Source organism: Scyliorhinus canicula, chromosome 17 (genome assembly GCF_902713615.1).
Source record: "Scyliorhinus canicula chromosome 17, sScyCan1.1, whole genome shotgun sequence".
NCBI lineage: Eukaryota > Metazoa > Chordata > Chondrichthyes > Carcharhiniformes > Scyliorhinidae > Scyliorhinus > Scyliorhinus canicula.
This window is the reverse complement of record NC_052162.1, coordinates 115,381,828-115,393,733: the sequence shown is the minus strand read 5'-3', so window position 1 is coordinate 115,393,733 and position 11,906 is coordinate 115,381,828. Positions and strand designations below refer to the sequence as shown.

The following is an 11,906-nucleotide window of genomic DNA, read 5'->3' as shown; positions in this document are numbered from 1 at the left end:
ATGGGAAATTATAGGCCGTTTAGCCTGACTTCGGTCATTGGTAAGATTTTAGAGTCTGTTATTAAAGATGAGATGCGAAGCACTTGGAAGTGCATGGTAAAATAGGACTGAGTCAGCACGGCTTTGTCAAAGGGAGGTCATGTCTGACAAATCTGTTAGAGTTCTTTGAAGAGGTAACAAGTAAATTAGACAAAGGCGAGTCAGTGGATGTGATTTAGTTAGATTTTCAGAAGGCCTTTGACAAGGTGTCGCATAGGGGACCGTTAAATAAGTTAAAAGCCCATGGTGTTAAGGGTAAGATCCTGGCATGGATAGAGGATTGGCTGGCTGGCACAAGGCAGAGAGTGGGAATAAAGGGTTCTTTTTCAAGATGGCAGCTGGTGACTATGGTTTGCCTCAGGTGTCTGTGCTGGGACCAGTAGAAGCCAGGTATTTCTAATACACCTAATATAGATAAAAGATAGCTGTTTAGCGTAAATATTAAGCCCCAGTTTTAAATTAAGGATTAAAAACACATTCTGCAAATTCATTTAATCATTTTCTCTAACACAACTTTTAAATACATAGTTTAACAGAAACACAGAAGTCTGATAAAACAAGAACTTTTCACTCCATTTCTCCAAGGACAGAGCAGGACCCTGAGCAACAGTCATAGCAACAGCATTGCATGACAAGATAACATGAAGGCTCCATTGTTATAATAGCTAAGCCAGCAGAAAACCAGTTTTTGCTGGCCTTGATAAAGCACAATATTGCATTCTTTAACATACACAAGTATGCAGATACAAAACAATTAGAAGTAATGTTTCATGTTAAAGATGGACGGCTTGCCATCAAATCAGATGTGTTTGAATCTAACCCAAACAAATTAGGATTATATTGGGGTGTGATTAGATGGCTTAAGACAGATATGAAACAGTATAGCTGTAAGTTTCGTTTGGTCATTTTTAGTTGGTGGTGTTGGTTTGAAGCTGAAGATTAGCTGGATTTCTTTCTTTTTTTTGAATCATCTGTACTTTGATCTGAACTATTCACTGTCTCCCTGTATTCATATTTCATTTTCAGACTTTGACTTTTAAAGTTATTGTCGAGCTGTTTGCCTAAGTTAAATTTTATCTGTGATTGTTTGAAAGTTCAATTGTCTACAAATTGCCTCTGTGTGCCATATGATGGCTGGACTTTAAAATGAATCAATAGAAGACAAATAAAACAATTCTTATTTGCACCTGACAAGTTTTAACTCAAATTTCTACTGAGTTCCAGTAATCGCAAAGTGCTGCTGGTAACCGAATGGTTAAATCCTTCAAACCACAACTTTTTACAATATACATTAATGATCTGGAAGGTATTGAAGGCATTGTTGCTAAGTTTGCAGATCACACAAAGATCTGTAGAGTGACAGGTAGTATTGAGGAAGCAAGGGGGCTGGAGAAGGACTTGGACAAGCTAGGAGAGTGGGCAATGAAGTGGCAAATGAAATACAATGTGGAAAATTGTGAGGTTATGCACTTTGGAAGGAGGAATCTAGGCATGGACTATTTTCTAAATGGGGAAATGCTTCGGAAAGCAGAAGCACAAAGGAACTTGGAGTCCTTGTTCATGATTCTCTTAAGGTTAATGTGCAGGTTCAGTCGGCAGTTAAGGCGACAAATGCAATGTTAGCATTCATGTCAAGAGGGGGAATACAAGACCGGGGATGTACTTCTGAGGCTGTATAAGATCTGGTCAGACCCCATTTGGAGTATTGTGAGCAGTTTGGGGCCCCATATCTAAGGACAGATGTGCTAGCCTTGGAAATGGTCCAGAGGAGGTTCGCAAGAATGATCCCTGGAATGAAGAACTTATCGTATGAGGAACATTTGAGGACTCTGGGTCTGTACGCGTTGGAGTTTAGAAGGATGAGAGGGGATCTTACTGAAACGTACAAGATACTGCGAGGCCTGGATAGAGTGGACATGGAGAGGATGTTTCCACTTGTAGGAAAAACTAGAACCAGAGGACACCATCTCAGATTAAAGGGGCGATCCTTTAAAACAGAGATGAGGAGGAGTTTTTTGAGCCAGAGGGTGGTGAATCTGTGGAACTCTTTGCTGCAGAAGGCTGTGGAGGCCAATTCACTGAGTGTCTTTAAGACAGAGATAGATAGGTTCTTGATTAATAAGGGGATCAGGGGTTATGGGGAGAAGGCAGGAGAATGGGGATGAGAAAATATCAGCCATGATTGAATGGCGGAGCAGACTCAATGGGCCAAGTGGCCCAATTCTGCTTCTATTTCTTATGGTCTTATTTACCGTTCCCTTAAATGTCAGCCATCTCCTGGGGAAACCAGCCCTTTAATTGTTAACATTGGGAAAGAGACCATCCTTTTAGCCAGACAAATAAATGTGTCAAGCTGAGGGAGCAAAGGATGTCAATGTCTTTGAGAGAGAGAGAAAGACGTGGGCCAAGCTTTCCAGAGTCTGCACCCTCCCTGGATTCACTTCCTTTCCCTTCAGTTGCTGCAAGTGACCAATTGAAGGTGAGAATGAGAAAAGAAATGGAAAGGGGGAGAAAAGAAAGTGTTTTACTCACAGATGTTGGAGACAGGAGGTTTCAGTCTGTGTGAAGCTCAAACTTTATTAACACAAAGCCCGCGCTCTGATTGGCTGGAGGACCAGAATCCTTCCGGTCCTCCAACTCTTCCCATCACATGGTCATGGATGCCCTTTTGAACTCAATGGGAATAACCGTCAATGCGCATGCGCATCTTTTCCTCTCCTTTGGACATGCGCAGTCCCTGTCCGTCCGTCCCCCCTCCCGCTGGATAGAGTGGTTTCCCCGGTGCGGGGGAGCATGGGAGATTCAGTCGCCAGTGCCCAGTCTCCAAACACCTGGGACTGGGATGAAAGTGGGAATGGGGGGCAGTGACCCCATTCCGGACACAAAGTGCATGTCACTGGGTTTGATTGGTTTGATTCTGACGTCCCCCGTAGAAAACAGTTTGTTAACTTCAGACACCTGGGTGACATATTGGGGAGGGCAACAGCTGAGAGTGAAGCAGAACCCGAGAGTCAGCACCTTCAGGGGAGGAGAATTGGGGGAAAAACAGGAGGAGGATAGTGGGATGAATTAGTGTTACAATCAATAGGGAAGGAGTGTGTGGAGGCAGAGACAGAAAGAAGCAGTGCTTTCTGTCACACGATCATGAGCTTGGACAATTTTATCAAATCATTTGTGAAAACTGGATTTACAATGTCCCTGTGAAACAGCTTGGGATGTTTAATTACATTAAATGTGCTGTATAAATGCAAATTAATCTGTTATTGAAGTCTGTCACTTGGGCTCCTCCACTATCCAAAACACCAAAACATCATGAACAGTCTGATTAACCCGTTTATTCACACAGATCCGACCAGCCTATTGGTGTGAGTGACATTGTGTCTCAGCAGGCTGGATAATTCAGTGAATCCCATATTACACACAGTGCAGATCAATGGTTCTCCCCGGTGTGAACTCGCTGGTGCCTCTGCAGGTGGGATAACTGAGTGAATCTCTTATCACAGACCGTGCAGCTGAATGGCCTCTCCCCGGTGTGAACTCGCTGGTGTCTCTGCAGGTCGCCAATGCCAGTGAATCTCTTTTCACACTGAGAGCAGGTGAAAGGCCTCTCTCCAGTGTGAACTCGTTCGTGTCTCCGCAGGTCGCCAATGTCAGTGAATCCCTTTTCACACTGAGAGCAGGTGAAAGGTCTCTCCCCAGTGTGAACTCGTTCGTGTTTCCGCAGGTTGCCAATCTGAATGAATCCCTTTTCACACTGAGAGCAGATGAAAGGCCTCTCTCCGGTGTGAACTCTCTGGTGGCTCTGCAGGTTGGATAACTGAGTGAATCCCTTATCACACACAGTGCAGATGAACGGCCTCTCCCCAGTGTGAACTCGTTCGTGTTTCCGCAGGTTGCTAATGACACTGAATCCCTTTTCACACTGAGAGCAGGTGAAAGGCCTCTCTCCGGTGTGAACTCTCTGGTGGCTCTGCAGGCTGGATAACTGAGTGAATCCCTTATCACACACAGTGCAGATGAATGGCCTCTCCCCAGTGTGAACTCGTTCGTGATTCCGCAGGTTGCTAATGACACTGAATCCCTTTTCACACTGAGAGCAGGTGAAAGGCCTCTCTCCGGTGTGAACTCTCTGGTGTCCCTGCAGGCTGGATAACTGAATGAATCCCTTCCCACAGTCAGAGCAGATGAATGGCCTCTCCCCAGTGTGAACTCGTTCGTGTTTCCGCAGGTTGCCAATTTCAGTGAATCCCTTTTCACACTGAGAGCAGGTGAATGGCCTCTCTCCAGTGTGAACCCGCTGGTGCCCCTGCAGTTTGGATAACTGAGTGAATCCCTTCCCACAGTCAGAGCAGGTGAATGGCCTCTCTCCAGTGTGAACTCGTTCGTGTCTCCGCAGTTTGCCAATGTCACTGAATCCCTTTTCACACTGAGAGCAGGTGAATGGCCATTCTCCAGTGTGAACTCTCTGGTGGCTCTGCAGGTTGGATAACTGAGTGAATCCCTTCCCACAGTCAGAGCAGGTGAACGGTCTCTCCCCAGTGTGAACTCGTTCGTGTCTCCGCAGGCTGCCAAAGTCAGTGAATCCCTTTTCACACTGAGAGCAGGTGAACGGCCTCTCTCCAGTGTGACTGTGTTGATGCCTTTCCAGCAGGCATGGGGCTGTGAATCCCTTCCCACAATCCTCACATTTCCATGGTTTCTCCATGGTCCGGGTGATTTTGTGTCTCACCGCATTGGACAATCAGTTGAAGCCTCGTCCACACAGAACCCCTATACAGTCTCTCCCTGCTGTGAATGGTGTAGTATTTTTTCAGGCTGTGTAACTGGTTAAAGCTCTTTCCACAGTCAGTGCTCTGGAACACTCTCACTCGGGTGTGTGTGTCTCAGTGCTTTTCTAGACACACTGATGTTTAAAATCTCTTGAAGCAGACAGAATAGACAAACAGCTCTCCTTCTAGATTCAAAGGCCGATGATCCCAAGAATTGAGTGACTCAGTCAGTTCTTGACGTGATATTTAGTTTGAGATATCAGCCTCAAATTCTTCTCGTTCGAACTTCCTGCAAACAGATTTTACAATAGTAATCATTGTCAGTACAGGATAGAAACTCAGAACAGACAATTCTAGTTTCTATCTAACATTCTTTCCTCTCTCTCTTTCCCTGACATGCTCTAATTCTCAATCCCACAGACTCTCTCTCCATTCTCACTCTGCTGTATCTAATATTCACCCTCCCAATTCTCCCGAAGGTGCTGATTCAGGCTGATTGACAGATCCAAGCTCAATGCTTCCTGTCCTGGACACAGAGACCTGAAAATCTTCATGCAGGCTGCCAGACAGATATATGTCTATATTACTGGATGAAAAATGTGTGTAATATACAGACTGTATTCACTTACTTTCCCTCCCAATTTTCCTGACGGTGCTGATCAACAAATCTAAACTCACTAAAACCTGTACAAGAGGAGAGAATCTCCATACAAGGATATTTACTGATTAGAGATAGGGAAATTCTGAGGAAGAATTTTATTTAGTCATGGAATGGACATGACAGGGAACTCACTGTCCACAAGGGTTGTGGAAGTCCAGATGATCAATAATTTAAAATAAAATAGGATGGTCACTTGAAGAAAATAAACTTGCAGGAGAACAGGGATATCGAGGGGGAATGGGACTGACTGGATTACTGTACAGAGAGTCAGCATTGACTTGAGATACCAAATGGATTCTGTCAGTGCTGCAATGACTGTCTGACTGGAAATATATAATGTAGGTACAGTACTATATTACAAAACTAGAACTAATAATACATGTATTTTATAACAGAACCATCAATAATATATATAATACATACCATACAATAACATAGACATAGAACAGTATAGCACAGAACAGGCTCTTCGGCCCTCGATGTTGTGCCGAGCAATGATCACCCTACTCAAACCCACGTATCCACCCTATACCCGTAACCCAAACAACCCCCCCTTAACCTTACTTTTTAGGACACTACGGGCAATTTAGCATGGCCAATCCACCTAACCCGCACATCTTTGGACTGTGGGAGGAAACCGGAGCACCCGGAGGAAACCCACGCACACACGGGGAGGACGTGCAGACTCCGCACAGACAGTGACCCAGCCAGCTTTGACCTGGATACAGCCGAGCTTCTTGCGTGTTGTTGGAGCTGCACTCATCCAGCAAAGTGGAGCGTATTCCATTACACTCCTGACTTGTGCTTGCAGATGTCTGGTGGACAGGCTTGGGGCATCAGGTGGTGTGTTACTTGCCGTAGGATTCCTAGCCCTTGACCTGTCCTGGTAGCTACAGTATTAATATGGCTAGTCCAGTTCAGTTTCTGATCAATGGTAACCCCCAGGATGTTGGTTATGCGGGTTTCAGCGATGGGAATGCCACTGAATGTCAAGGGGTGGTGGTTAGATCCTCTCTTGTCAGAGATGGTCATTGCCTGGCACTTGTGTAGCGCGAATGTAACTTGCCACTTATCAGCCCAAGTCTGGGTATTGTCCAGGTCTTACTGAATTTGGACATGGACTGCTTCATTATCTGAGGAGTTGAGAATGGTGCTGAACATTGTGCAGACATCTGCAAACATCACTTCTCTCCTGATGATGGAAGGGAGATCATTGATGAAGCAGCTGAAGATGGTTGGGTCTAGGATACTGCCCTGAGGATCTCTGCAGTGATGTCCTGCAGCTGAGATAATTGACCTCCAATCCACAACCATCTTCCTTTGTGCCAGGTATGACTCCAACCAGCGTAGAGATATCCCCTAATTCCCATTGACTCCAGTTTAGCTGGGGTTCCTTAATTCCATACTCAGTCAAATGCTGCCTTGATGTCAAGGGGAGTCACTCTTACCTCACTTCTGGCATTCAGCTCTTTCGTCCAAGGCTGTAATGAGGTCAGGAGCTGAGTGACCCTGGTGGAATCCAAACTGAGCATCCAGGAGCAGGTTATTGCAGAATAAGTGCCACTTAATTGGACCTTTGATGACTCCTTCCATCACTATGCTGATGATAGAGAGTATTCCGACGGGGAAGTAATTGGCTGGGTTGGATTTGGTCTGTTTACTGACCCCTTAAATGTCAGCTATCGCCTGGAGAAACCAGCCCTTTAATTGTGAACATTAGGAAAGAGACCATTTTAGCCAGATAAATAAATGTGTCAAGCTGAGGGAGCAAAGGATGTGAGGTGAGTCCACAAAAGATCAGCCATGATCTAATTGAATGGCGGAGCAGGCTCGAGGGGCCAGATGGCCTACTCCTGCTCCTAGTTCTTATGTTCTTATGTCAACGTCTTTAAGAAAGTGAGATCTGGGCCAAGCTTTCCACAGTCTGCACCCTCCCTGGATACACTTCCTTTCCCTTCAGTTGCTGCAAGTGACCAACTGAACGTGAGAATCAGAAAATAAAGGGAGAAAAGAAAGTGTTTTACTCACAGATGTTGGAGACAGGAGGACGGTTTCAGTCTGTATGCAGCTCAAGCTGATTCAGGGTTGGGGAACAGCAGCTTTGCTCGGCACAAACCTACATGTGCAGCTTCCGCATTGAGACAATGGGGGAGCTCTGATTGGAGGAGGGAAGATTCCTTCCGTTCCTCCTACCTTCCCATTGGTCACAACTCAGGTGTGTCACCGGAGGTGCGTCCCTCTGCACATGCGCAGATTCCCCTCTCCCTGAGACATGCGCAGTCCCGAGTCGGGGGAGGGAATCCTCGATCGCCGGAACTGTCAGCCGGTTGCCTGGAAACCTTGTCTCGTGGATGCGTCGGGAAGGGGAAACATTTACGGGAACGGGGCTCCGTATTCGCGCGCGGGGCGGGTGCGCTCAAATGCAGTGACGTCACTATGGAAGGGATTGATTCCTATTGGTTGATTTAGAGGACGAACTGCTTTGGGATGTCACAATGTGGAGGTTAGACAATGAGTTTCAGACTAAAACTTCCTCCTGTGGGCAACATCTGGGAGCAAATCAATGTTTCCCCCTTTCAGAAGGTCATCAGATATAGGAGCAGAGTTAGGTCATTTGGCCCATCGAGTCTGCTCTACCATTCGATCATGGCTGATCTCATCCTGGTCTTAACTCCACCGTCCTGAGATTTCTCCATAACACTTCAACCCGATTAAAAATCTGTCTAATTCCTCCCTAAATTTACTCAGTGTCCCAGCTCCACCACACTCTGGGGTAGTGAATTCCACAGATTCACAGCCCTTTGAAGAAGCAGTTCCTCCTCAACTCTTCTGAATTGGGCAGCACTGTGGCCCAGTGGTTAGCACTGCTGTCTACGGCGCTGAGGACCTGGGTTTGATCCCAGCCCCGTGTCACTGTCTGTGTGGAATTTGCACTTTCTCACCGTGTCTGTGTAGGTTTCCACCCCACAACCCAAAGATGTGTAGAGTAGGTGGATTGGTCACACTAAATTGCCCCTTAATTGGCAAAAAAATAATTGGATACTCTAAATTTATTTTAAAATTAAAACTGTTTTAAATTTGCTACCGCTTATCGTAAGACTATTGCCTCTCATTCTGGAATGCCCCACAAGAGGCAGCAGCCTCTCCAAGTCTACTTTATCTTTCCATTTATTTTCTCATTCTGAGGGGACTTTGGTGACTTGCAGCAACTGAAGAGAAAGGAAGTGAATCCAGTCTATATGTTGCACACATTTTGAGTTCAGTAATATAGACATATTTCTGTCTGGCAGTCTGCATGGAGATTTTCAGGCCTCCCCAAGACGGGAAGCAGTGAGCAGGGATCTGTGAATCAGCCTGAATCAGCACCTTTAGAGAATTAGGAGGATGAATATTACATACAGCAGAGTGGGAATGGGGGGAGAGTGTGTTGGGTGGAAACTAGAATTGCCTGTTCTCAATTTCCATTTGTAAATTCCTTTTACACGATATTAGATGAAGATTTGCAGAAAAATACCTAACGCCACTTGGTTTATCGGGACCTGAATATCATCAGGAGAACCATCAGTGCAAAAGACACTTCTGGGATTAAGGGTTGCCAGTCAGGCAAAGGAATAGAATGGAAGTAAACACAGGAACGAAGAATCACATTGGACTAGTTCCAGGAGAATTGAGTGACAACTTCAGCGTCGTAACCATGGAGTGTGATTTTTTATTGTCTGAAAAGTAAAAGGGCAACATTCTATTTATAGTTTAAGAGATACATTCCCCACAAAAATACTGTTTAGGCATTGTTGCTTCAAGTTTGTTTGTTGTAGTGAAAGTCATAAAATCTGAAGTTTTTGTCTTGTGACTCATTAATTTGTTCATTGGTGTAGAAGTCAGGTATTTTAAATACACTTAATATAGGTAAGAAGACTGTTTAAGACAGAAATATTAAATCCCAGTTTTAAAATGAAAGAAATATACAACTTCCAAACTCAGACATGTGTTTGGGAAAAACAGAACCACTGATAAAAACATCACATTCTTTCAAGGGCAGCAGCGAAATCCCATGGGTTTTAAGGTGGTATAATTAAATTAGAATTAGAATTAGAACAGTACAGCACAGAACAGGCCCTTCAGCCCTCAATGTTGTGCCGAGCAATGATCACCCTACTCAAGCCCACGTATCCACCCTATACCAGTAACCCAACAACCCCCATTAACATTATTTTTTTTTAGGACACTAAGGGCAATTTAGCCTGGCCAATCCACCTACCCTGCACATCTTTGGACTGTGGGAGGAAACCGGAGCACCCGGAGGAAACCCACGCACACACGGGGAGGATGTGCAGACTCCACACAGACAGTGACCCAGCCGGGAATCGAACCGGGGACCCTGGAGCTGTGAAGCATTGATGCTAACCACCATGCTACCATGCTGCCCCTAAAGGATCCATTGTTCTGATTTCTGGCCACTTGTGATAACAGCCTGAACCACATTCCATAACGTATGCAAGCTGAACATTTTAGACTGTGTCAAAATACAGTTTCATTTATATTTTCGGAATAATAGCATGATGAGATGACTAACGTCTCAATTGTTGCAGATAAGCAACAATTGGAAGTGGTGTTGCATTGGGAGGATGGATGGCTTGTTATCAAATCAAATGTGTTTTGAATATAGCTTAAACCAATTAGGATTATATTGGGGTGTGATCGGATCGCTTAAGACAGATATGAAAGAGTATATCCATGGATGATTTGGCCACCATTTTAGACAAGAAGACAGACAAGAAGACAGAGAAGAAGACAGAGAAGAAGAAAGACAAGAAGAAAGACAGAAAGACAGAAAGAGACAGAGAGAAAGAGACAGGAAAGAGACAAAGAGAACAAGACAGAAAGAGAGAGAGAGAGAGAAAGTAAAGGAAGAGAATTAGAAAAGAGTTCTGTATTCCTATTTCATTTTCATACTTTGACTTCAGCCTTTGACTTTTAAAGTTGTGTTCAGGCTATTGTCTCAGAAGATAATTCCTGTGATTCTTTGAAGAAAATCAAATTATCTACAAACTACCTTTTAAATCATTTTCAAGTTGTAACCAATGAACTTCAATAAAACAATTCTTATTTGCACCTGACAAGTTTTTAACTTGAATTTCTACTGAGTTTCAGCAATGTCTCAACAACAACTGGCAACCGTAAATTAAATAAAACTGGATTCAAATCCTAAGATACAACAATTGGGTTTAGAATTCATCTTTTAAAATTCCTGATTTTTTTCAGAGATCTTACACAGTTCGTCTTGAGTCTCAAGTTTCAACTTCCCATTTAATCTTCAGGCAACTTGCTGTCTCTCTATTGCTCATGTCAATGGCAGCCCAGTAACTGAGCTGAGGGCTGGAGATGCTGTGACCCCTTGTCAGAACTGGAATCAGTAGAAAGAAGAACTGTAGGTTCTGGTTGAGCTTTGTGTGAGCTGTCTGACCATGATGATGTATACAATAGCTAACCAGGTAATATGTTGTGATGAGGGTTGAGAAACAGACCCTGGGTAGATTAGTTCACTGAAGCTGTGGGCTTGTCAGCTGTACAGCGAAACTAGGCGTCCAACAGCCACAGAGACCTCTAATACTGGCACTGGATTCAATCCTGTTCTCTATTAAACAGACCTATCTGATACTGAGTGATTGTGACATAGTTAATCTGACCCTTTATTCATTCAACTCCAAAAGTGAATAACATTGATTCAAGGACAGTGACTACTTTGCCAATCTGTCAATAAAGTGGTGTCAGTTCGTGCAGATCCGTGTCTGAACTCAATTCCATTATTTATTTTTGTTAGTGACGAGACTGTCTCTCTCTCCTGTCTCTCTCTCTCTCCTTCCTCTCACAGTCTCTGGTGCTCCTCTCCCTCTCCCTCTGGTGCCTCTCACTCCCTCTGCTTCCTCTCTCTCCCTCTGTCTCTTTCAGCTGCCTCTCTCTCTTCAGTGCTTGGGAAGGCAGGTGGGATAGTTTCCTTTGGTAGCTGAGGGCCGAGAGCATAAGAACAGTGAGATTGTGCTGGAACTGCATCAGACACCAGTTAGACCACAGCCATATTACAGGAAGGACGTGATCACACAAGAGAGACTGCAGAGGAAATTTATTTATATAAATTGAGAGTGCCCAATTAATTTTTTTCCAATTAAGGGGCACTTTATTGTGGCCAATCGACCAACCCTGCACATCTTTGTGTTGTGGGGTCAAAACCCACACAAACACGGGGAGAATGTGCAAACTACACACGGACAGTGACCCAGAGTCGGGATCAAACCTCGGACCTCATGCTGCCTTTTGCAGAGGATATTTATGATGAAGTTACCAGAGATGGAGAATTTTAACTATGTGGAAAGACTGGATCTCCCCAGTGTGAATTTGCTGGTGTATAGTGAGTTGCTCCAATCGCATGAATCTAATCC

The 11,906-nt window shown here is 44.5% G+C and overlaps 1 protein-coding gene and 1 long non-coding RNA gene across 2 annotated transcripts; one reads left to right on the top strand and one right to left on the bottom strand.

Annotated features, from left to right (window-relative positions):
• Window positions 1-2,667: 2,667 nt before the first annotated feature.
• LOC119952166 (gastrula zinc finger protein XlCGF26.1-like) lies at window positions 2,668-7,867 on the bottom strand. Its single transcript, XM_038775759.1, has 2 exons — window positions 7,498-7,867; window positions 2,668-5,097 (listed from the first exon to the last, which is right to left on the bottom strand). The coding sequence occupies exon 2, from the start codon at window positions 4,742-4,744 to the stop codon at window positions 3,470-3,472; it is 1,275 nt and encodes a 424-aa protein (XP_038631687.1). The 5' UTR covers window positions 4,745-5,097; window positions 7,498-7,867; the 3' UTR covers window positions 2,668-3,469.
• LOC119952262 lies at window positions 7,841-9,304 on the top strand. Its single transcript, XR_005457801.1, has 2 exons — window positions 7,841-7,972; window positions 8,962-9,304. It is a non-coding gene; the product is annotated as an uncharacterized LOC119952262 (long non-coding RNA).
• The last annotated feature ends 2,602 nt before the right edge of the window (window positions 9,305-11,906 follow it).